The 27,030-nt window shown below is 36.6% G+C and overlaps 1 protein-coding gene across 6 annotated transcripts in view; it reads left to right on the plus strand.

Annotated features, from left to right (window-relative positions):
• The window catches only part of ICE2 (interactor of little elongation complex ELL subunit 2), a 68,765-nt gene extending 47,343 nt beyond the window's left edge, over window positions 1-21,422 (plus strand). For 5 of the 6 annotated variants that reach the window (XM_002922960.4, XM_019803476.2, XM_034660896.1 and 2 more), the window contains 4 exons: window positions 7,706-7,790; window positions 9,116-9,166; window positions 16,237-16,495; window positions 20,278-21,422. In XM_002922960.4, the coding sequence (XP_002923006.1) occupies window positions 7,706-7,790; window positions 9,116-9,166; window positions 16,237-16,495; window positions 20,278-20,400 (518 nt within the window). In that variant the 3' untranslated portion in view covers window positions 20,401-21,422. Of the gene's footprint in view, window positions 1-7,705; window positions 7,791-9,115; window positions 9,167-16,236; window positions 16,496-20,277 lie in introns of those variants that run through there. The other variant, XR_004625607.1, reaches the window with a different exon arrangement.
• Window positions 21,423-27,030: the final 5,608 nt, after the last annotated feature.

Genomic DNA, 27,030 nt, shown 5'->3' on the forward strand with positions numbered 1-27,030 from the left:
CTTGGCTAGTAAACTGTTCCCTGTACTGATATAAGACATTCTGTAGCTGATAAGGATGGCTTATAGTACCTACACTGTACAAACAATATGGCTTATTCTAGACATCTGCTTTCCTTTTGAGAGTCGTGGTACGTGCTAGGCAGAAGGCACCTATATCATGAGCCTCCAGTAAAAACCTTGAGTGCTGATTGTCTAATGAACTTTTCCAATATACAAAAAAAAACTGTTGCTAGAAGAATTAAGTGCATCCTATGTGACTTCATTGGGAGGGACTTTTTTTTTAATTGTGGTAAAATATACATATTTTAGAATAATATAGAATTTACCATTTTAACCATTTTAGTGTACAAGTCAGCATACATTTTTCATACAATTCAGTGATATTAAGTAGATTCACAGAGTTGTGCAGCCATCACCACTATCTATTTCCAGAACTTTTTCATCATCCCAGACAGAAACTCAGGAAAGACTCAGAGATTTTGTTTCCTCTGAACTTCACTCCATACACCTTTTCCTTTTACTCTTTATTTTTAATTTTTTTGCTTTAAATCCTTTTGCTGTAATAAGTCTTATCTATGAGTACAACTATATGCTGAATCCTATGAGCTCTTTTGGAGAATCACCAAACCGAGGGGACCCCTTGTTACCACAAGGTCCCAACTCAGAGCTTAGGTGTTCAATTCGTTGATAGATCCTGAAATCCAGTTTTTGTTCCTCTGATTCTGAGAGACTGTTGAAAGCCCTGGTGTATTTCTTAGCCTTTTGTTGCTTTTTCCAGAGAAAAGCAGTCCCAAGGGCCAGGTTCACATCTCTGGGTTTCTTTCTTCTTCTAGTTTTTGGCTTCTTTACCCTTTACCCACACAAGTGTATATCCAGTCCCTTTTCCTGGTTGCCACTAACAAATTATATACTTTAATTACTTATAATATCTATTGCCTGTTTTTGTGTTTCTTGTTTATTGTCAATGTCCCAAGGTCATAGAACAGTATCTGGCACATGGAGATACTCAATTATGTTTAGAATAAGTTAGGTTGCCTTTGATAATTGGTTGAAGGAACAGTAAAAGTCAGGGAGAATAGAAATGGTGGAAAACAAACCACTGAATTTATATACTTTATTCTTTTTACTGTCCCAGGATGTGCATAAGATAAACCACTGGGATGTAGGAAGAGAATATTATAACTAACTTATTTTTTCTCCCAAATAACAATTAAACATTACTCATATTAAGTATGTGGATCGATAAGTGGTACTATCTCTTTATGTTGTCATATAGTCCTGTCATATACCATACTGAAAGAATCTTCATCATCTCCACAGAGCACACCTGTAGGGAGACAGCGTGCTTAATCCCTTCCATATGAATGACTACCCCCAGAGTTGTGCCATACAGTGTCCTTGGGCCTGTTGGTATGATTTTGTTGCCAAAAATGAAAGATGGCACAATTTTAAACAAGAACGGACAAAAAACTTATATATCAGTATACTTTAAAAACTTGGAATCAGATTGGGGGGAAAATCTCTTTTAAAATCTTCCAGAGAGCCTCAAGGATAGGAATGTGGCCCCTGTCTTAACGTTTGTAAGAAAAACTGGTTAACGTCAGGGAAGATGGCTTTTTACTAGTAGAATTTAGAGAAAAACCTTTGTGTTATTGGTGTAGGTGTTAAAACAATCGGTGTCACTTTAGTGAGCCCAACAGTGAAGCACTTAGTGCGTGTGGATCTTTGTATCGTTTTATCTCTTCTAGCTATGGCAGCCACTAAAACCTGTAGCAAAATGAATTGAACTTTGAATCCATCCTTCAGATAGTGGTATCACACTGTTTTAAACCAAGATTTCTCAAAACAAGAAAGCATAGTTAACCATACATTGTAGATTATTTTTGTTTTTCAAAAAAATTTTGGTCTAAGTGCTGTTAATGAACAGTTTTTAATGTGTGTGGACCACTGCTATAAGTAATAGAGGAAAGTAAAGAATAATTAAGTAACTTATTCATAGATACAGAGTTTATCAGTTGGCAGGACCAGAATTGAGTCACAGTTTTTAAGTGTCAATAACTTTGCTATAAAACTAAAAAGGGCTAGGGAAGAATTGAGGGAGGGGCAGGGAGGTGTCAGATGTAACAGAAGTGAAGCATTTTGTGTGTGACAGTATTAATCAATGTAAATTAAAACAAATGACTTTACTGTTTAGAAACTGGATTCTTAAAGTCTTGACCAGAAACTTTCCAAGTTTCCAAGCTTATGTTCTCTTTCCCATATACTCACGCACCACCGTCCTTCCTCAACTGTGGCCTGAGTTTCCCTTTCAACCAGTGCTAGCCACTCCTCCATTTAGCTTAAGCATTTCATTGTCATTTTTCCCTGCCCAGCCTATAATCTCAAGATTTCAAAGATATTTAAGATAATTTCTCCTCAAAAATCAAATTTGGGGGTCTGTACATTAGATCCTTTGGAGTAAACATTGAGGATAAAGTTTATCTTCATGATTGAGTGATTCAGATAAAACATGTCTTATAAGGTAAAGTGATACAAGATCTCAATTACTTTCTTAAACTTAAGAGCACATTGGTTTGTAGGACATGAGTTCAGTAATTCTCAAACGTGTTGGTTCATCAGAATCTCTTGTAGGGCTTGTTAGAGTAGAAATTGCTGGCCCTGACCCTACAGTGTCTGATTCAGTAGGTCTGGGTCGGGACCCAAGACACAGCATTTCTAGCATGTTCTCAGGTGCTGCTGATGCTCCTAGTTGGGAACTGCGTCTTGAGAACCACTTCTGTAGCTCATAGTCTGTTTTTCAGATAGAATAAATGTACTTTTTGTTGTTAATGTTTGTCTGCTTCACTTTACTATGAACGTGTTCTCTTCCCCTCAATTATAGTACTTTTTATCCTCATGTCCCATAAAAACATTGAGATATTCCTTAAAGAAAACTCCGAAAGTTATCTTATCACAACTTCTGTATCTACCTTCTAATCCTTTAATATATATCAGTTCTATATAGTTGATATAAGGCAGGCCTTGCTTTTTGCAAGTTGAAATAAACCAGTTTCAGTTACTACAGTGTATTTTTTTTTTTTAAAGATTTCATTTATTTATTCGACAGAGATAGAGACAGCCAAGCGAGAGAGGGAACACAAGCAGGGGGAGTGGGAGAGGAAGAAGCAGGCTCATAGCAGAGGAGCCTGATGTGGGGCTCGATCCCATAACGCCGGGATCACGCCCTGAGCTGAAGGCAGACGCTTAACCGCTGTGCCACCCAGGCGCCCCCAGTTACTACAGTGTATTGACTATAACTGATTTGGTAGAGTACAGACTTCACTGCTGTCTCTTCAGTCCACGTATCACTACATAAATAACAGATGCACATCATGACCAGTGACCAGTAATGTCCCATTTTCCAAACTCTGTCAGTGGTCACTATGCACCTGTTACTGAGTTCATACGCAAAAAGTAGTGTATTTGTGTTCTGTCCTTGTCTCCCAGTGATAAACTCATGATGTAATTTTATAAAAGTGGATAATCAAAGAGTTGGCCAGCAATGATTAAAGCACAGCAAAGAAATAAAAAGTGATACTGCAGGAAGTGAAATTCAAAACTGAACATAAATGGAGTTACAGGAGTAACAGCTGACAGTGGGAATGTTGACAGTGCTGATGTTGAAGAGACTTTAAGGTATGCCGCCACAAGAACGTAGTGAAGGCAAGCTTTGGGACATAAATGAGGAAAGTGGTTGTGACATAAAGGATGAAAAAGTGATACCAGCATAAGATTTTACATGAAAGGAACTCTTGGAGATATTTCCTGACATTTAAAGCACAAAGGAGGGGCTCCCAAGTAGCTCAGTGGGTTAAGCATCTGCCTTTGATTCAGGTCATGGTCTCGGGGTCCTGGGATCTAGCTCTGCATTGGGTCCCTGCTGAGCAGGGAGCCTGCTTCTCCCTCTCCCTCTGCTGCTCCCCCTCCCTGTGCTTGCTCACTCTCTCTCTCTCTCTCTGTCAAATAAATAAATAAAATCTTTTTAAAAAAATAATAAAGCACAAAGGATACAATGTTGGAAGCTGATCCTAACTTAGAAAGGAGTATGACAATCCATGGCATAGAAAAGACACTTGCTTCCTATCATAAGTTGTTCCAGAAGAAGGTGACAAGCAGTGTTCAAATTGCTCTTGATAAGTTTTTTTTAAAAAGAAATAAAATAATTTGCAGTGTTTTTAATGTTTTAAATTACAGTGTACTAAATAAATATTAATTTTGTTCTTTTTTCATTTCCCTATACATTTATATTTGATGGAGAGTTCATAATGTCTCACAAAAAATTTTTCTAAGATTTATTTGTTTATTTTAGAGAGAGAGCGTGGGGCGTTGGGTGGCAGAGGAGAGAGTCTTAAGCAGATGCCTCACTGAGTGCAGAGTCCAACGGGGGCTGGATCTCACAACCCTGAGAGAGGACCTGAGCTGAAACCGAGAGTTGGAGGCTTAACCTATTGTACCACCAGGTGCCACAACAACGGCAACAAAATTTTAAGATCTGTTTATTTATTTGTGACAGAGAGTGTGCATGCACATTCACAAATGGGGGAAGTAGCAGAGGGAAAGGGAGAGAGAGAGAATCTCAAACAGACTACCTATTGAGTGCAGAGCCTAATGCAGGGCTGATCTCATGACCCATGAGATCATGACCTGAGCTGAAATCAAAAGTCAGACGCTTAGCTGACTGAGCCACCCAGGCACCCCTTGACAAAAAATTTTAAAGGTTATGGAACAATTATAATTTTTCACATTGATCATTAAAATTGCTTGCATGGTTTCAGCTTGTATGATTATTTTTATCATCCCATACTGCATGCAAAGCAAGGACTGCCTGTTTATATGTATGTGTGATTGGATGCATGTATACAAAGCCTTTAATTGTATTATATAAAGGCCTTATTTGTACTCTGTTAAGCAGTATTCCCAACCTTGACACACACAAAAATACTTGGATAGCACACCATGATATACAAAAGAGATTGCTAATGGTTGAAGGGCAGTGGCCAGGAAATTTTACATCCTAAGCCTTGCTCAGCTGCCCCAAGGGCTGGGGAGATAAATATTTCAACCATACATATGAGTCATTTGAGGCCCACAGGTGAAAATGTTCCGATATTGAGAGAATTGTTAACTCCTTGAGCTTCGAAGTAGGCCTCATAGTGCTTAGTCTGGTGTTCTCTATATAGTTATTTTCGGCTGACCATATTTGACATATACTATAATACATATTTTTTATTGAGATTTCTTTAAAAAGCTAAGACTTGTTAGTCTCCTCAAAGGCATATTTAATAAATGTCTAGATATGTTTTATCGTATTTAATATTCCCTTTCTACAGTTATTAAAGCATTAAAATATGTCTGTTATTAGAAATGTCACTGTATAATGAGTGTTAGAAATGCAGAGGTGAAACTAAAACTTGGCATAGGAAGTAAGTAGGCGTGGGAAAAATAGATCCGTTGTTTTAAGGAAAAGCATCTGGTAAAAAATGTTTCTAATTCTTTTTATGAGCTGAAAACAAATGAAAGGGGGCTTTATATGAAAATGAGATGATATGTGTATTTTTTGTTGTCCCGGCAATTGACATCAGCTTCCCAGGTAATGTGTTTTGATAACTAAATACTGCAAGTTCAAAAATAAAAACAAAAAATGGTATTATTTTCAGCATTGATGAATGTTACACTCTTGTCATACTAATTGATGTTTTTAACTCTGGTTTTTGTATTGACTTGATTATATATTTAACTCAGGGCTGTCTTTTATATCATTCTTCCTTGGTACATTTCAAGGCCTAAGTGTCCTGTCCTAACCTATTTTGTTGTAGAACATACACATTACTCTTTAAAATGGAAGTATCACCATTTGCTACTTTGTTTCTTGGGATTCTGGAATTAAGTCATGTTTGTAAGAAAGTAAGACTTTAAGCAGACTGTTGTTGTTTTTTTTTTTAACCATGAGGAATCTTGTGTGCTTTAATTAAAAACCAGATTTTTGGGGGGCTTTATTGTGACATAATTGACAAATCAAATTATAAGATATTTAAAGTGTACATCATGATGATTTGATAAACATATATATTCTGAAATGATTCCTCCCATCCAGTTAATTAATACCTCCATCCTCACATATTTATATTTTTCCTTTTTTTTTAAATGAGAACACTTAAGTTCTACTCTCCTAGCAAATTTCAATCATACAATATAATGTTATCATATATAATCACCATATTATACATTAGATTCTCAGACTCTATGGCTGAAAGTTTGTACCCTTCCTTCCTGCTCCAGCCTTTGGGAACCCTTTTTCTACTCCGTTTCTATGAGTTTGACTTTTATTTTTAGATTCCACATATAAGTGATACCATGTAGTATTTTCTTTCTCTGTCTTATTTCATGTAGCATTATGCCCTTAAGTCTAGCTATGTTTTTGTAAATAGCATAATTTCCTTCTTTCTCATGGCTGAGTAATATTCCACCGTATATATACACCACATCTTCTTTTATCCATTCACCCATTGATGGACACTTAATGTTGTTTCCATATCTTGGCTATTGTAAATAATTAAACTGGATTGTTATAGTCTAATTTTTATCTTAAGAATTGGGTGTGGTGTGGGGCACCTGGGTGGCTCAGTCGTTGAGCGTCTGCCTTCAGCCCAGGGCATGATCCCAGCATTCTGGGATCGAGCCCCACATCAGGCTCCTCTGCTGGGAGGCTGCTTCTTCCTTTCCCTCTCCCCCTGCTTGTGTTCCCTCTCTCATTGGCTGTCTCTCTCTGTAAAATAAATAAATAAAATCTTAAAAAAAAAAAAAAAAAAAAGAATGGGGGGGGGGGGCCTGGGGGGCTCAGTTGGTTAAGCAGCTGACTCTTGATTTTGGCTCAGGTCATAATCTTGGGGTCCTGGGATCAAGCCCTGTGTCAGGCTCCGCTCTCAGCAGGGAGTCTGCTTCAGGATTCTCCTTTTTCCCTCTGCCGTTCCCCCCTGCTCATGCTCGCTCTCTCAAATAAATAAATAAATCTTAAAAAAAAAAAAAGAACCAAGTGTTTCTTAGAAATGTGCAGAGCATGCCCAAATTATAAATTTGACTATCCGTTTGCTTTGATAATAGGTACATATCTCTCTAAAAATATAATCTCTATTAAAATGCAACTTAAACTAATAGGAAACAGAACCACTAATATTTTAACAGTTGTTATTCTTAAATTTGGGTCTTAGAGATTTTTTTTGGTGTGCACATGTGTAAACTTTTCTATATTCAGCAAATATTTTAGAACCAATACTTTTGTGTCATTTTAAAATACAGTTTTGGGACGCCTGGGTGGCTCAGTCGGTTGAGCATCTGACTCTTGGTTTCAGCTCAGGTCATCATCTCTGGATCATGAGATTGAGCCCCGTGGCAGAGTCTGCACTCAGCACAGAGTCTGCTTGAAATTCTCTCCCTCTCCCTCTGTCCCTCCCCATCTTGCTCTCTCTCTCAAATAAATAAAATCCTTTAGAAAAATAAATAAAATATGGCTTTAATTAATAAACTTAATAAAATGTGTAAGTCTCTTTTTGGAATGTAAAATTCCTTTACAGTTGTTACAGTTTTGTATAAACATCTTTAAGAAGAATGGATAACTTTTTTTTTTAATACTGTAATTGTTCTTTTTAAGTTTGATATTTTATTTTAGGTCATATCGATGCATTTACTTCAAAACTTTTTCTGTTAGAAGAAATTACCTCAGAAGAATTAAAAGAAAAACTTTCAGCACTCAAGTAAGAAAGTTTACTTTGTGGTGGGATTCTTAAAACTTGTGAACATAATCACTACTTTTGTCTATTTCTAAATATTAGTTAAGCTTAAGTCATTTATTTTCAAGACTTTTAATTCTTTTATACATTGAGGCTTCTTCCCCTAACCCAGTTTGTGATCCATTTCATGTCTACTTTCAAATTAAATCAAATACCAGTGACACCAGTCTTTCTACTTGAGACAAAGGAGGCTAGAGCAAGAGTAGTAGCCCACCATCTGGGACGTACACGAGAGCACCCCTTATCAGGGCTGGGAAACAACAGGACAGTCATATAGACTCTTAGCTCTAAGGATTTTATACATTCATTTAGACAGCCTAACTACTAAAAGTTTCCCCTGTGCCAGTATTACTGTACATCATATTGAAATGAGTTTATTGTGCTCAGGACTCCAAATACCTAAATGCAAAGGAAAATAATTTACAAAAATTAATTTATATCTCACAGCTTTCTAGAAAGGACTGGTGGGAGTATTATCCCTATTTTATATGTGGGGAAACTGGGACTTTGACTTGTTCTAGCGCATACAGCTGAGCTAGAGTGGCAGCCTTGGTAGTTAATATATTTGATTCACCATTAGGATGAGAAATTGTCCTGACTTAGACTGGTTCCATAGTTCTAGCTTTGGGGCTTGACACAATTTTTGAAGGATCTCAGGTTCAGTCTTGAATTCTCTGCTTGCCCTTAAAAATGTCCATTTCTATTATAAGGACTGCCTCCTTTGAGGAGTAACTTTTTCTTTACATGAATAAAAAAGATTTTCTGTACATTACTCACTGCCTGCCCCACCTTTCCCAATGAAACCAATTTTAAAATAAATTGTAGGGGGATTGGATTTCGGGCTAGAATAGATACTAAAGAAATATATCATTTCCCTTTAACTCTCCTGCTGCCATTCAGTGGCTTCTCTGGTATCACACATTTGAAATACCTCTTAGTTTTTTTGGAAGCTAATTCACCACCATCTCTAAAAGGCAAACTCTTTTGCAGATTAGTTCTGCTAAAGACTTCTTGAATATTTTCAAAAGTTTATAATTTGAATATAAAATAGCGATCTCTTCACAACTGCTGTGATTCACACAGGCTAAGTACTTTATTATCTTAAAGAGAAATCAGGAAATGGCAAAAAATAAGTAAACATTATAATTAATTGATTTTGGTATTCTGTGTTTTCTACTTTATATGTTTTTTTTTTCTTTGTTGGTGAGGGTATTTCTCTAAGGAGCTATAATTGTTAAGAATACTTTTTTTGTCATTTAATTTTACAAGAATCTTCTTCTGTTTAATAGGATTTCAAGTTTATTTAACATCCTCCAACACATTCTAAAGAAATTGAGTAGGTAAGTGTTTTTGTTTTTGTTTTGTTTTTTTGGGACATTTTGCATTGATGTATGTGATTTTCTTGGGTGGAAATTCATAGAAAATTTGAATATATGCTATTAGGGGTCATAGAGTGTAACCCAGAAATGCAAGATTTATTCTTTTTTGTCAAGGTTGAAATTGTGAAAATATAAATAAGAAGATCATATGATAGTATCTGGTTTCCTTGCAGTTAAATATTTTTCTGTAAGGCTCTGTTGTGTTAGGTTTCCAATTGCCATGTAACAAATTACCACAAGCTTATTGCCTTAAAACAGCACAAACTTACTCTTTTACAGTTTTGGAGGTCAGAAATCCGAAATCATTTTCACTGGACTAAATTTGTGTCAGCAGGGCTGATTGTTTTTGGAGGCTCTAAGGGAGCAGTCATTTCCTTGTCTTGGTTTTCACCTTTTAGTGGCTATCTGTATCCCTTGACTTGTGACCTCTGTCCATCTTCAAAGCGTATCACTCAAATTTCTGCCCTTTATCACATTGTACCTTAATCACATTTAGAAAGCCATTAAAGGTAACATTCAGAAGTTCTGAAGATTAGGGTATGGATATCCTGGGGGCCGTTATGGAAGCAACATAGAGCTAGTGTTCAAAAATCATTAAGTCCGTGAGAAATCTTAGAATATGGATTCTCTACCTGATGATTTATGAGACTGTTTTATTGTGTGAACTTTTGTACTCCTGTTATGCCCTTACCAAAAGATAAACTAAAAAACAATTCAAGAGTCTGAAATAAAAGTGAAAAATCTCAAAGTTCTAACTCTTTTACTTATTATGCAACTGGATGTTAGTTTCCTTATTTATAAAATGATGGTGTTGAGTTTGGTGATTTCTTAGGTACTTTTCAGTTCTGTGATTCTGTGGCAGAAATTCTCTTTTGTTTATTGTGTTCTTCATGTGAAGTGCAGTACTTATGCATGAAATGTGTCAACTGCTTTTTGAGATCTTATTATCAATATCTTAGTTTATGTGTTCGCTTTCTACTGCACCTATAGCAAATTACCCCAAAATTGGTGTTTTAAAACAACACAAATTTATTATCTTTCAGTTCTGTAAGTATAACAGGTCTTCTGGGTTGAAATCAATATGTCAGCAGGACTGATTTTTTTTTTTTTTTCTGTAGGCTCTGGGTATGGTCTCTTTCCTTGACTTTTGTAAATTCTAGAGGCCACCTGCATTCCTTGGCTTGTGGCCCTCTTCCTTTTTCAAAGTTTCAAAGGCAAGTTGAGTCCTCACATCACATCGTTCTGACTCCTTTCATAGTTAAATCTCTCCTCTGCTTTCCTCTCCTACATTGAAGGACTCTTATGATTACAGTGGGCCCAGTAAGATAATCCAGGAAAATCTTACCACTTAAAAATCAGCAGGTTAGGAACTCTAATTCCATCTTAATTCCCCTTTGCCTTGTAATGTAACATATTTACAGGTTCTAGGGTTTTGGATCTAGTCATCTTGGAAGGTCATTATTCTGTCCACTATAGTTAGTATCCATCCATGTATATTGCACTGTATGGCACCTCTAAAATACTCTTTCTTGAAGTTTTGCATTCTCCATGAATTCTCTATAAACCAGAGCTTACATCGTTTTTAGTGAAGGTAGTTAAAATATATGATTTTCATCAATAAAAGCTCCATCTTTGAATTGTTATTTATTCCTACTACCAAATCAGTTATTACTCATTTCCTTATATAAAAATATGAAGGTGATTGTTTCGAAAAAAAAGTTCTCCAGAGGGTAGGAATAATTCTCTAACCTCCTTTGTCAACACCTATTACTTTTCTGCTTAAAAAAAATTTATGGAAATTTAACTTATCAGGCTTGTAGGCAGATGGATACAAGGAAGTATGATTAATCCTTATTTTAAGTGATATGGGAAAGAACTGAAATTCTCCTTAGCGTCTTTGAGCTAGAGGAATGTAAAATCCCAAGAAAGCACAAAATATTAATTGTATCCTTTTAGCTCTTTATTTTGATACACTGAAGTCCTTAAAACTTTCTAAGGAGAAAAGGAAAATGTAGATTTGATGTTTGGCAGAAGTGATTATTGTAACAATAGTGGATCATGATTAAGGGTATGGCTGTAGATTGAACTGCCTGGGTTTATATCTAAGCCCTACACTCAGAACTTTGGGCAAATTGCTTAGTATCTCTAATTTCTATTTATCTGTAATATGGGATGAATTATTAATATTATACCTTGAGGATTTGTTGTGGAGGATTTAATAACAAAATGGATATAAGCAGTATAACAGTAGTTAGCTCATGATAAACATTCAGTACCTATCAGCTGCTATTGTTATTATTATATTCTCATAGCACCTCATATTGTATTGTGATTGTTCCATTTTTTTCTTACACTTTAAGCTAAGTGTAGTGAATATACCACATTCCCTTTTATATCTCTTAATCTTTGTATTATTGGATACAAAGCGAGAGCTATGTTTGTTGAATGAATTAGATGGTCTGTATAGGAATACTGTGTATGTACACTCATGAAATGCTTTTCAGTATGTGTTGTGCATGGATTAGAGAATTAGGCAGGCTATTTCCCATTAAATTATTGAATACTTGGAATTGACTGAGATAACAGTAAAAAGAAAATAATTATGTATCCTGAACTTCAGAATAACAATTAAAATTAGTTGTCCAAAAATCACGAAAATACTTAAAAATAAGACTTNAAGTTCATTTTATCTTTTATTTCTCTTGCCTTTGGCGATGTGTCGTGAAAAAGGTTGCTCTGGCCGATGTCATAGAAGTTGTTGCCTATGTTCTCCTCTAGAATTTTGATGGATTCCTGTCTCACATCTAGGTCTTTCATCCATTTGGAGTTTATCTTTGTGTATGGTGTGAGAGAGTGGTCGAGTTTCATTCTTTTGCGTGTAGCTGTCCAATTTTCCCAGAACCATTTATTGAAGAGACTGTCTTTTTTCCACCGGATGTTTTTTCCTGCTTTATCAAAGATTAGTTGCCCAAAGAGCCGAGGGTCCATTTCTGGGTTCTCTATTCTGTTCCATTGGTCGATGTGTCTGTTTTTGTGCCAGTACCATGCTGTCTTTGTGATCACAGCTTTGTAGTACAGCTCGAAATCCGGCATTGTGATGCCCCCAGCTTTGTTTTTCCTTTTCAACAGTTCCTTGGAGATTCGGGGCCTTTTCTGGTTCCATACAAATTTAAGGACTATTTGTTCCAGTTCTTTGAAAAATGTCCTCGGTATTTTGATCGGGATAGCATTGAAAGTGTAGATTGCTCTGGGTAGCATAGACATTTTAACTATGTTTATTCTTCCGATCCATGAGCATGGAATGTTTTTCCATCTTTTTGTGTCTTCTTCAGTGTCTTTCAAGAGTGATTTGCAGTTTCTAGAATATAGATCCTTTACGTCTCTGGTTAAGTTAATTCCAAGATAACATATGATTTTANTGCCAAAAAACTAAACAATCTGGAAGAGATGGAGGCCTTCCTGGAAACCTATAAACTACCAAGACTGAAACAGGAAGAAATAGATTTCTTAAATAGGCCAATTAACTATGAAGAAATTGAGTCAGTGATAAACAACCTTCCAAATAATAAAACTCCAGGCCCAGACGGTTTTCCTGGGGAATTCTACCAAACATTCAAAGAAGAAATAATACCTATTCTCCTAAAGCTATTTCAAAAAATAGAAACAGAAGGAAAGCTACCAAACTCATTCTATGAGGCTAATATTACCTTGATCCCCAAACCAGGCAAAGACCCCCTCAAAAAGGAGAATTACAGACCGATTTCTCTAATGAATATGGATGCCAAAATCCTCAACAAGATCCTTGCTAATAGAATCCAACAGTACATTAAAAGGATTATCCATCATGACCAAGTGGGATTCATACCTGGGATGCAAGCATGGTTCAACACTCGCAAATCAATCAATGTGATACATCATATCAACAAGAAAAGACTCAAGAACCATATGATCCTCTCAATTGATGCAGAAAAAGCATTTGACAAAATACAGCATCCTTTCCTGATTAAAACCCTTCAGAGTGTAGGAATAGAGGGTACATTTCTCAATCTCATAAAAGCCATCTATGAAAAGCCTACTGCAAGCATTATTCTCAATGGGGAAAAGCTGGAAGCCTTTCCCTTAAGATCAGGAACACGACAAGGATGCCCACTCTCGCCACTATTATTCAACATAGTACTAGAAGTCCTTGCAACAGCAATCAGAAGACAAAAAGGGATCAAAGGTATCCAAATCGGCAAAGAAGAAGTCAAACTGTCTCTCTTTGCAGATGACATGATACTCTATATGGAAAACCCAAAGGAATCCACTCCCAAACTATTAGAAGTTATAGAACAATTCAGTAAGGTGGCAGGATACAAAATCAATGCCCAGAAATCAGTTGCATTTCTATACACGAATAACGAGACTGAAGAAAGAGAAATTAGGGAATCCATCCCATTTACAATAACACCAAAAACCATACGTTACCTTGGAATTAACTTAACCAGAGACGTAAAGGACCTATATGCTAGAAACTATAGATCACTTTTGAAAGATATTGAGGAAGACATAAAAAGATGGAAAAATATTCCATGCTCATGGATTGGAAGAATTAACATAGTTAAAATGTCCATACTACCCAGAGCAATCTACACTTTCAATGCTATCCCGATCAAAATACCGAGGACATTTTTCAAAGAACTGGAACAAATAGTCCTTAAATTTGTATGGAACCAGAAAAGGCCCCGAATCTCCAAGGAACTGTTGAAAAGGAAAAACAAAGCTGGGGGCATCACAATGCCGGATTTCGAGCTGTACTACAAAGCTGTGATCACAAAGACAGCATGGTACTGGCACAAAAACAGACACATCGACCAATGGAACAGAATAGAGAACCCAGAAATGGACCCTCGGCTCTTTGGGCAACTAATCTTTGATAAAGCAGGAAAAAACATCCGGTGGAAAAAAGACAGTCTCTTCAATAAATGGTGCTGGGAAAATTGGACAGCTACATGCAAAAGAATGAAACTTGACCACTCTCTCACACCATACACAAAAATAAACTCCAAATGGATGAAAGACCTCAATGTGAGACAGGAATCCATCAAAATTCTAGAGGAGAACATAGGCAACAACTTCTATGACATCGGCCAGAGCAACCTTTTTCACGACACATCTCCAAAGGCAAGAGAAATAAAAGATAAAATGAACTTATGGGACTTTATCAGGATAAAGAGCTTCTGCACAGCCAAGGAAACAGTCAAAAAAACTAAGAGACAGCCCACGGAATGGGAGAATATATTTGCAAAGGACACCACAGATAAAGGACTGGTATCCAAGATCTACAAAGAACTTCTCAAACTCAATACACGAGAAACAAATAAACAAATCATAAAATGGGCAGAAGATATGAACAGACACTTTTCCAATGAAGACATACAAATGGCTAACAGACACATGAAAAAATGTTCAAAATCATTAGCCATCAGGGAAATTCAAATCAAAACCACACTGAGATACCACCTTACGCCAGTTAGAATGGCAAAGATAGACAAGGCAAGAAACAACAATTGTTGGAGAGGATGTGGAGAAAGGGGATCCCTCCTACATTGTTGGTGGGAATGCAAGTTGGTACAGCCACTCTGGAAAACAGTGTGGAGGTCCCTTAAAAAGTTAAAAATTGAGCTACCCTATGATCCAGCCATTGCACTACTGGGTATTTACCCCAAAGATACAGGTGTAGTGAAGAGAAGGGCCATATGCTAAATAATGTTCATAGCTGCATTGTCCACAATAGCCAAATCATGGAAGGAGCCGAGATGCCCTTCAACAGATGACTGGATTAAGAAGCTGTGGTCCATATATACAATGGAATATTACTCAGCTATCAGAAAGAACGAGTTCTCAACATTTGCTGCAACATGGACGGCACTGGAGGAGATAATGCTAAGTGAAATAAGTCAAGCAGAGAAAGACAATTATCATATGGTTTCTCTCATCTATGGAACATAAGAACTAGGAAGATCTGTAGGAGAAGAAAGGGATAAAGAAAGGGGGGGTAATCAGAAGGAGGAACGAAGCATGAGAGACTATGGACTCTGAAAAACAAACTGAGGGCTTCAGAGGGGAGGGGTTTGGGGGAATGGGATAGACTGGTGATGGGTAGTAAGAAGGGCACGTATTGCATGGTGCACTGGGTATTATACGCAACTAATGAATCATCGAACTTTACATCAAAAACCAGGGATGTACTGTATGGTGAATAACATAATATAATAAAAATATTGTTATGGAAAAAAAAATAGGGGCGCCTGGGTGGCACAGTGGTTAGGCGCCTGCCTTCGGCTCAGGGCGTGATCCCGGCGTTGTGGGATCGAGCCCCACATCAGGCTCCTCCACTAGGAGCCTGCTTCTTCCTCTCCCACTCCCCCTGCTTGTGTTCCCTCTCTCGCTGGCTGTCTCTATCTCTGTCAAATAAATAAAACCTTTAAAAAAAATAAAATAAAATAAATTCGTAAGAAACTGCCAAGCTGATTTCCGAAGCGGCTGTCTCGTCAACGCGATGAGGATTCGAATTGCTCCACATCCTCGCTAGCACTTGGCATTGTTAGCATTTAAAGAAATGTTTAGCCCTTCTAATAGGTGTGTACTGTTATCTCATTGTGATTGTGAGGTGCATTTATCTAATGACTAATGATGTTGAGCATTTTTTTACATTTTTATCTGCCATCCACACCACTTCATTTTGGTGAAGTATGTATTCAAATCTTTTGTCCATTTAAAGATTTGGATTGTTTATTTTCTTATTATTGAGTTGGAGGAATAATTTATATATTTGGGGTAAAAATCTTTATCAAATATATGTTTTGCAGGTATTTTCTCCAAAAAAAAATAATAAGACTTCTTAAATCTTATTTGGTCATAAAATATTTTTAGAGGTGGTATTCCATTCTCATAATTGTTTTGGATTTTACTAATAGATCGTGATTACAAAAATTCTGTTGAAATTGACACCATGAGCCAGTGAGTTGAAATTTCCTTGTATGATTTAGTTTGCAGGAGGGTTCCTACTTGTTGTCTCATGCAGCGGAAGATTCTTCACTCCTGATCTACAAGACCTCTGATGGAAAAGTTACTCGGACAGCCTACAATTTGCATAAAACACATTGTGGCCTTCCTGGTGTGCCTTCCAGTCTCTCAGTTCCCTGGGTCCCTTTAGATCCCAGTCTGTTATTACCATATCATATCCATCATGGAAGAATACCTTGTACTTTTCCACCTAAATCACTAGGTCCCACACCACAACAAAAGGTAAGATCTTTTTTGCAATTAATGTTCCATTAAGTTGTTTATTAATCATGTATTTCATTGATAATACAATATTTCAACTTCATGTCCACATTAGTTACAACATCATCTAAAAATTATATTCATAAGAAGGGTAGATAAAGTTGTATGCTTTACTGAGTCCAGTCATTGTCAGTGGAAGTTTATGTTTTTGTTAAGTTTATAAGTCAACTAAGGAAAATTCCATTAGCTTGCCCAGCGGGAGCATGAGTAATGCATCCACATAGTTAAATCCCTGTGTTCTTGTGAGAAGCAAAGTTATATATTTTTTGTGATTCTTATTTATGTATACTGTTTCATTTCATTATATATTTGAGGCAATTTGCAGAAGAATACTTACAATAAAATTATGATACAATTAAAAATTGATAAGTAGGATATAGAAAAATTAAAAAGTAAGTGTTAGTAATTAGTGAATGCAGTACCTTATTAAATGTACAATAAACTGTTAAGGACTAAATTGTTTGCTTAGTATTGTATTACTCAGTATTTATTGAGTTATAGTTAACATTACTGTCTTTATAGAATCCTTCCCAGAAATACCAATTGAATGGTTTTTCCTTGTCTGAAACTTTTATAAAGCCATGGCTAGAGATACTGTTCACCATGTCACTCATTCTTTATATCATATAAGATATTCCACTTTGGGTTTAGCTTTAGGAAAAGTTTTGTTCTATACAAATAAATCTGAATGTTCAGGAAATAAAAACTGAGTGTATTTTCCTTCTGTGCTGCCAAAAATCTTGGAGTTAAAATTATTGTCTGACTTCCATAATCTTCTCAATATGTGTGTCCCAGAATATCTGTCAATTGTGTATCCTGTGGATATCTTCTGTTCTTTTTTCTTTCTGTGTTATATCAATCCATAAACGTTTTCAAGTCCTTTTAGAAATAGCTGGAATGCAAAAATTGAGGATTTTTAAAAATAATTTACAGTGAATGAAGTTGTTTATGTTTTTCAGTTCTTTCTAAATTACTTTTTGGAAGGATCTTTTCAGAAATGAGAACTCCTTGAACAGTCTTAGCTAACTTTGGCCATGAGAATATATAAATGTGGTTAACTAGTTGCTACAAATGAAAGAGTGGATGAAGTTGTTAATATTTTAAACCATCTTATCTACAGTTTTGGTTGGTTATTTCCAGTTTAAATTTCATTTGAGTAGTGATTTTTATAACTTATTAAGGCAAAATTTCCTTCACTAACTTAAATATAATAATTGAAAACTACTTTTGAAAGATTTATGTTCTTTCTAGGATAATGATTTCTTTTTAATTTAGAAATTTTGATTATGGCCTGTTACCTGTGACATATAATTCTGAAATACTTTGATACAATGCCATTTGGCCACAGAGATACAAAATTAAACAATTCAATTATATGTATGCCACTGAGCAGTTGTTGATTTGTATTTTTTAAGACACTTCACACATTCAGTGCCAGGGACAAATCCTTAGTGAAATTATCTAAGACCCAGCTGTTAGGTAGAGTAGACAGGTAGATAATTAATGCTTGGTTTGGGATGTTTCCAAGCCCTTGAAAATTTCTGGTGATCTCTTATACATCTCGCTACAATCTAGCCCTGTGTTTGGTGAGAATTACCCAACCTTCCTCCCTTACTTCCTCCCAGCCAGGCCATGGGAATGGGTCTTTCTAGTCCAGTCAAGGTAAGCACAGATAGAGTTTTTAGCCTTAGCAGCAACAGGAAAAGACTAAAGCTTCAGGAAACCTAAGGAAATAAGACCCTGTATGAAACAAAAATCATCCACATATTTCATAGTGTAAAAGCTCATATAACATATGTTACTGCCTCTGATACAATCCTTTAGTCCCTGTCCACTTGAATTCAGTTCTCATCCTCGTGTAGTGCCTTAGGTACTAACCCTGAGAGATACTCCAGTAGAGTCTGTGTCTGCCTCCTGCTGCATGAAGAAGAGATTAATAAGAGAATCCATTTGCTTCCTATGCTACTCCTGACTTCTTTCCACTTCCAGTCCTTTTGCAAAGGCTCTGCCCCCATCCCTTTCCTCCTTCTACAACTTCCATAATAAACATTCATTTTACACACACACACACACACACACACACACACACACACACACACACACACAGTCTTACAATGGAAGCTTCAAAATGCTTTCCTCAGCGATATAGTACATACAATCCGGGTGGTCAGTATAGTCCTAATAGTAAATACCAGCTGAGTGGGCAGTAGTATAGATAATCTAAAAATCACAACTCTTTTCTTTTTTTTTTTTTTCAAAGTATTATTTTTTTTTTTTAAAGATTTTATTTATTTATTCGACAGAGATAGAGACAGCCAGCGAGAGAGGGAACACAAGCAGGGGGAGTGGGAGAGGAAGAAGCAGGCTCATAGCCAAAGAGCCTGATGTGGGGCTCGATCCCATAACGCCGAGATCACGCCCTGAGCCGAAGGCAGACACTTAACCGCTGTGCCACCCAGGCGCCCCCACAACTCTTTTCTAATCAGTGTGTTAGAAAAGTTCATTGGATTCAGACAGACACACTGGCAGACTCAAATCTCAACTGGAGTTTTTCCTTTTTGGTCTCACCTGATCATAAACTAAAAAAATGCCCCTGAAGAGATAACATACTAGGTTAGGGAAGCTGGAGTTTGATTCATTCTTAGTGAGCCAATAGCCCCTTGGAGGAATGCTAATAATATGTCTGATATATTAGGAAATATGACTGTGTTTGAAGTAACAATATCACCCATCACCACCAGGTCTTTAATTCACTGGACATGGTGTGAAGAAACCAAGAGTACAAGGTGGCCAGGGAAAATAGAGGCAGAAATGGACAGGTTCTGGGCAAATGGCTAAGGCTGTACAGCTTTAGCCCTTCTTTCTAAGGGCTGACTTTCTCCATTGCCCCTTTTAAAACTATGCTCTCTCAGTGGCCAAGGAGATGACAGAATTTCCAGATCTCATCTTCAGCAGGACTGTAGTTAGCAAGAGATTGTGTCCTAAGAATATGCCTTCTCATTTCTATGGTCTGTGTGGACTAGAAAGTGAGGGTGGGCAGCTACTTGTTCTGAGGAGTCGAATTTAAGGTAGAACCAGAACCCCAACGAACTTTCTTGCTCCCATTTCCCTTCTTCCTTTTTTCCTCTGTAGCCTCCTTCCAATTTTTTCTTCCCCTTCTTTCTTGCAAGAATCTTCTCTTTTAGTCCCTCAACTTTTCCTTTCTACTTGGGTTATTTTCTCTTTTGCCTTCCTGTTTTTCACATTTATTTTTCCCCCTTTTTCTCTGTAGATTAGTCTGTCTTTCTTACTCTTTGTCCCTTTCTCTATTTTGTAATTTTTTCTCCTTCTTTGCCACTTCTGACCTGTTTCTTGTATTTCCTTTCTCTCCCTTCGTATTTTTCATTTTTTCCTTTCTCCTGCCCTTCAGTGTCATTATTGCAAACACATTGCTCAAAAGTCCTGTCCTTCCATCATTTTCTAATTTAACATTTCAGCCTCTTCCAGATTTAACGCAGAGAGTGGTTTTCCCCTTCACTTCTCTCCATCTACCCTGACCTATTCCTTCCCTGATTGCTATTTGAAAGTTTCGTACCTTAAACTGTGTCAGATTAAAGCTTGTTTAGAAGCAACCAGGTAGCTGGAGATTGAAAACATACAAAGGACGATTTGCAAGGTAATTAGTACATATATAAATAACACAGAGTTGACTGTATATACATATGTTGTAAACATGTTAAACTGTTCTTTGCTTCATCTCTTAGGTTGGTGGAACAAGAATGCCTGCACGCAGCCGCAGGAATCCGGTTTCCATGGAAACCAAAAGTCTGCCTGCTCAGCAAGTTGAAAATGAAGGAGAAGCTCCAAATAAAAGAAAAATAACTTAAGGACTCTACCATGGAAAATGAAGAAAAACTAGTTGTAACAATGTTCAATTTAGAAAAGTTTGAGGGGAAATATGCCTAGAAGATCAGTGGACAAGATGAACATTTTTCTTTTAGTGTCCTTGAGAGTTCTTAGAGTGCCTTGAAAAAATGTATTGGCTATGTGAAGGAATGTTTCAGCTAAAATGGAACGTTATACTCTTAATATTGATGTTTGAGGAGACTCTAGATATGTTTTAACATTCTCATGGCAGGGAAACATAGAGGAGAAATATTTTTATAGTAGACCTTTTCCAAAAACTGTAAATAGGAAAATAATTTGCTTTTTTCAAGAGCAATATTTATCCTTGTATGTTATGTTAATAATTTGAATTATATCACCAGTCTGTTGAGATTGGCTCAAAAAGTTGAGTCTTGCCACTGTCAGAGATAATTTTGAGCCAGTGTAAACCTTGCTTCTGACCCATAGTGACAGTTTTTATATACTATTTTAAAATGATGATTGTTGCAAGTTAATGAAGTTAACATCTTTAAAAACTTGATGAGATTCCATTGCACAAGCCAAAAACTAAAATTAAAAATAAAAAAGTCCATGCTTCTGAAAAGTCACAAGTTCACAGTTTCTTGTTGTTCAACCATCACTTTGTTTTTAAAAAAACAAACCTGTGGTGGTATAGGTTTGGTGATAGATCCCTCTATCTCTTGGCACAAATTTCAGCTGAGTGTTGAAATATGCTACTAAAAGCAGAGATGAGCATGTTTTCCAGAAAAATCTCATTATTTCAACTGACAAGGCTAACGTGATACGATAAAACATAAGCTATTTTTTCTCATCTATATTGATTAAATTTCCTAGGGCCACATAGATGAATTTGGAAAGCTTATCATCACCGGATGTTACTGTAGCTAATTTGGACTTTAGAAGGAATGAACTTACTTAATTTTTGTGTCTCTGTCCTTTAATGTGCATTAAAAGTTTCAGAAATATGTGCATCATTTATAAAATGCAAGTTTTATAATCCAAAGTAATATCTGCTTTGTTTTTGGAATTTTTTAATGTGTTTTATGTTAATATAAGAAACAAGTCCAAGAAATCTTCTCAACTATTATCAGTAACAGTGGAATATTTTTATCTTCAAATACCAAGTTTTGTTTTTTAATTTTAGTCTGTTATGAAATATTTTTAAATTAATGAATAATTATTAAAACTATTTTATGTATTTTAATATATAATTTCCTCCTCCTGCCATTCCCTTTTTAAAACATTGAGCTTTTTTTTTTAATGGACATGATCTTTTTTTTTTTTTAACTTTGTCTCATATTCCCATATCCCAGAAATATTTTAGTTGTGATTCATTTGGCAGTGAACCAAGGGAGAGGCAGGGATTCCCTTGGAATTTGCTCTTTTAAAAAAACTAGACAAAGATTTCTTCAGACTTCTGAATACTGGAAAGACTTGGCTTTTAATTTTTAATATTACTTTTTACTTAGTAAAACGTGGTCTTGCAAGTAATTATTTTGAAATTATCTTAGCCATACATTTGAGTAACCCTGATAGTATATATAATTCTAGTCTTAGTTTTTTTTTTTTCACTCGTGCGTAATCAATCCTCTTTTATAACATGTATTTGATCATGTTTGTGTTTTTTCCCTTGATTTTTGGTACAGGCATACCTCATTTTATTGCACTTTGCTTTGTTGCACTTTGCAGATACTACATTTTTTTACAGATTGAAGGTTTGTGGCAACCCTGTGTTAAGCACAGTAAGTGTTGGCAAGGATTTGATGAACCTGGTCCACTTATATCTATGGTGAAGGTATAATTTACACATACCTCTTGGAAAACATTTAGTAGAATAAATGTTTTCATTTGTGTGCCACACAATCTAAAGTAGGTCCCCATTGTTACTTTTCACATATCGCAGTATTTGTTTGTTTGACTTACTGTCTTTCTTCTTGAATAGACTATGCGCTCTGCAAAGGCAGGAACATATTTGTTTTGTTCACGATTATGTAACAAACACCTAACCTGGTATTACTGTCTTGTAGTCGCTTAGTAAATGTAAGTTGGATGTATGAATAAATGAATGTCTAGGTATCAAGGATAGATTTTATTTTTTCCAGGAGCTCACATTCTAGTGGAGGACACAATCCTAGTTTTGGCTTGCCCAGAAATATACGGCACAGGAGAGTGCATGTTAATCTTAAGAGTCACAGTGCAGCAAAGCAATGCTACACTGGTTCTGTGGGTTTCACCTCTCTTCCAAGCACTGCATTAGTGCGCCATCTGCTCCAGCCAGGTTTTGCCAGCACACAGATTAGCCATTCGAGGCCCTACCTGCATGCTCTTGCTCATAAAGCAATATCTACATGGATTTATTATCACCTGTAGAAATTTCATTAAAGTGGCTAGGACGGAAATCAGAGTTATAAACATTAAGGACAAAGGAGAAGGTGAGGTGGAAACAATGAAGTTCTTCGTTGCCAATTGATCTGAAAAACTTGGAAATGAATTAATACTTTTTTGAGCATCTACTGGATATAGTACATTATGCCAATTTCTTGGAATATAAAGATAAGTAAGATTGGTTTCTGTCTTAAGGGTATTCTCTAATCTAGTTGGAGAGATGGATATGTACAATTAGCTATAATACAGAGCAGAATTTAAGTGGCACAATAGTGCATTGGAGTAAGAAGATGTGCTTAGAAATAAGAGAAACTCATGGTAAAAATGACCTTTAAGCTTGTTCTGAAAGACAAGAAAAATATTAATATGAACAAAAAGGAGGCAGAGCATTACAGCATGAGGGGAAATCCTATGATAAGTGCTGATCTTCAAAATAGCAAATATGCTCTTATAACAAGCATGGGGGTAAAAGGAAATAAGGAGGTGACGTTGAAGAGGTAAGTTAGAGCTTAATAGTGGAAGGTATTTATTATTTCCAGATAGTTTGATTTGATTCTAAAAGCAATGAGGAGATACTGAGGTCTTTTTGAGCAAAATGACATCAATTTTAGGAAACTTACAATATAAAGGATTAGAGAGAGGAAAGACTTATGGCAAGGAATTGGTAACTCTACAAATAGCAGGTGGATAGAAAAGGTGTAGATTGGAAAGCTATTGAGTTAGCCGCTATGAGATTTGATTCTCTTCCCCAAGTGAATGTTTACCTCATGTAACATAGAGTCACAAATAGGTTATAGACACTAGGTGTTGGGAATACAAAAAAGAACGAAAGGTCATGGCACATGAAGTAGCTTGTGTGTGTGTAATTATGAAGTAGAGATTCCAAAGACAACTGAAATTTTTAGCCTAAGTGCTGCCACTGACTTAAATGAAAATATTAGAGGAAGAATATAGATGGTGTAAAAAGACAACTAGTTATGTTTTTAACCAAATGTCAACAGTACAATTAACGTGATGATGTCCTATGGAATCTGTAAACTGAAAATGTCGGTCTACAAATTAAAGGAGAGAAATAGAAAGGAAGGTTGGGTCCCACGTTTGGGCTGATAAACCAGGCAATTGGGGCTGGCATGTCTGGGACCACACTGGCCTTTTCTTTCCTCTACTTCCTCTTTACTAGGGCCAAGGGACAGGGAGTTTGGTTACATACCAGATTAACTGAGCAAATAAATATATTGAGAATAATGCAAAAGAGGAAGGCAAGAATAAACCCGGTGGTATTGTTTTGGAATTGGAAGTATCAGAGTGAATTTGTGGTACTTTATATAGAGAGACGGAGAAACAGACAGCTGTGTGTATGTGTATACATGCATACATATTTCCTAACTCTGCTGATAGGTCCTAGAAGCAGTAACACTCACATAGCAATGAACACACCTAGCACCCAGATCTTGGTTTCTAAATTCCATTCTTCCCAAAAAGAAATCAGTGTTCCTTGGAGATATTATCCCAAGTCTGGGGCAGGGAAAATACAAGTTGAACCTGGAACACTGTCTTGCATCAGAAAGTAAGAAAGTGCTCGAAGAGTGATGGATGCATGTTAAAAGAACATAGGAACTAGCTTAAAGGAGTTCTTAGGTCTGGGAAAATTTGAGCATGAAAGAATGATAGTAACATATAATGCTTTAAGTAAAATAGTAATCCACAAGCACGTGTTAGCATAAATGAGTAAATAAATGGGGAAGAAGGAAATACTCTGTTCGACAGTGGATTGCCAGTCAATAAACCCAGAGGGAGTGATGGACTTAAAAAAATCAACTTGCAAACATTATACAGCTAATAATTTAGGTAAGAATCCTCAAAGGATGCTAAACATGGTGGGTGAAAATTTGATGGCAAATAGGAATATTCACATAGCCTTTTTAAAAAAGATTTTATTGATTTATTTGAGAGAAAGAGAGAACACCAGCAGTTGGGAGGGGTAAAAGGAGAAGCAGACTCTCCGTTGAGCAGGAAGCCTGATGCAGGACTCAATCCTGGGATCATGACCTGAGCCAAAGGCAGACACTTAACCAACTGAGCCACCTGATCGCCCAGGAATATTCACATTGTCTTATTAAAAAATCTCCCCAGAAGATAGTTACTATTAGGTATAACATACTTATATGTTTACTCAATCTGGAAGAAATCTGGCAGAAACTATCTTAACTGATTAAAATTAGTATCACCAGTAATGAGACAAATCAACAATGTGTGTTTCTTGCTTCTTATACCAAGAAGAGCACCTTACTTAGGTGGTATATTACTGTCTGACTCACTCAGTGTTACTCTATTTCATTTTAGAACAACAAAGGATGTACAAATCCAGATTAAACAATTTGAAAGATACCACATTTCAAAACTTCTCAAAAGCATTCCACCTGTCAGCCAAAACTTGTCTGGACAAACCTGTTATTCTTCCTGATGTAGCCAAAAAAAAAAAAAAAAAAGCCTTTCCTTTCACACAACTTCTGAGGTCTCATCATCTGCAGGTAATGTTCTCCAATGCCAAGTAAATGTAAGTCATCCACAGTTTTTCGAGTTGGTCTTTCAACAAACCTCTGCCTAACTTAAGCTCCAGAAATAAACTGTAGGGTTTTTTGGTTTAACCTGTTAGAGTACGACGCCAAATAAATAAAGAGGATATTGTGCCCAGAGACAGTCTTACTGCATTGTTCTCCATGAGATAATATTTAAATTTGCTCCTGAAGTTTTCAACCCGAAGTGAGAAATGAGTCCAGTGTAAATGATCAAGTGAGTGCAGTCTGTTTAAAGTTAACATTTCTAGACGACTAAGATATAGACTGTATTTTACAGTGTCTGTGTTGTATTTTTAACTGTTTAGTCATGGGTCCTAACAATACACAAACAGCAGTTTTGCTAATGTGAAAAGTAAATAACGGAATGCATTTCGCAAGTATAAATTCTGCCTTCTGTCCCACGAAAAGTGATGCAGATTATAGTTTCCCAAGTGCCACAATGGGCAACTGTTAAGAAGTCTCTGTCCAATTCCAAAATGCAATCTCTTAAAATTGCACAATGAGTTCTTTTGAGTTCAGGAAGAGGGTGAGGGAAACTGAAATCACAGTGCATGAGGCTTGAATGTCTCTGTATATGTGTGCATGGTGGGAAGCTAATAAAGTGGTGGGTCAGTCCCTAATTCAGTTTGGCTTTTTTTAATGCTACACTCTAGTGCCTGAAAACTTTTACTCTTAAGGAGCAAGGACTGTATAACTTACTAAGTGCCTAAGGCCAAAATGTCATTTTGCATATCAGGGAGTGCTGAGTTTGCTGTCAGCCAAGCCTTCTGCCTCCCAGGAGCCTGTGCTAGAGTTAATTCACATCCAGCAGTTGGGGAAGGTTTTAGAATGTTAAGACTGTCTGCTACAACTTGGAGAGAAGTATGAGAAGTTGAGTCTCAGAAGAGGGCAGCCAGATTTGGAGTTTGATGGCATAGGGTTGGGAAGGGGGTGGGAAGTGGGGAGTACAGAGTTGGTCTAAACTCCTCCATTTGCTAAGGCTGTATCTCTCCCCACTTTGATCTTGGGTCTTTCAGCTGCGAAATCCAGATATTTATACCTTGCCAGCATATTCTATAGGCTCTAGTGGCCTCCCAATAAATAATGGATATAAAAGTTCTTTTTAAGCTGCAAGTCCCTGTGTAAATGTGAAGTATTGTCAGATCAAATCAATGAGCAATGTCATCTGAGCTAAAACTTGAAAGGAGTTTGCCAGACTGCAAGGGAAATTCAAGCTCAGGGACAAAGTATAGTCAGTGTTCAGAGGTACCAACATGCATAGCATTGGTGTGGCTAAGACATGACCAGGGTGATTGACTTAGAGACTGTGGCATTGTCTTGAGGTGGGAAATGAGGAGAAACTTCTTAATGGGGGGTGGCAGAAGAGATAGGCAACACAGTTAAACTTCTAACATGGAAACTGTAGGCAATATATAATATGTAGGCTAGATGGGGGGCAAAATGGAAAGTAGGGAAGTCTAAAAGCAGGGAGATCAGAGTCTGAAAGCAGGGAGATCAGGGGAGGTTATTTTTCAATCTAAACCGAAGCTTCTAGTGATCCATCTTACTTGACCATCTGTCAACCTCTGTTCTTGCAGTACCAAATAATGCCTGCCACATTTGTGAGAATGTGGTCAAGCCCATGAGATGGAAGGTGCTGATTTTAAA

The sequence above is a fragment of the Ailuropoda melanoleuca genome, chromosome 5 (assembly GCF_002007445.2).
Source record: "Ailuropoda melanoleuca isolate Jingjing chromosome 5, ASM200744v2, whole genome shotgun sequence".
Classification (NCBI taxonomy): Eukaryota; Metazoa; Chordata; class Mammalia; order Carnivora; family Ursidae; genus Ailuropoda; species Ailuropoda melanoleuca.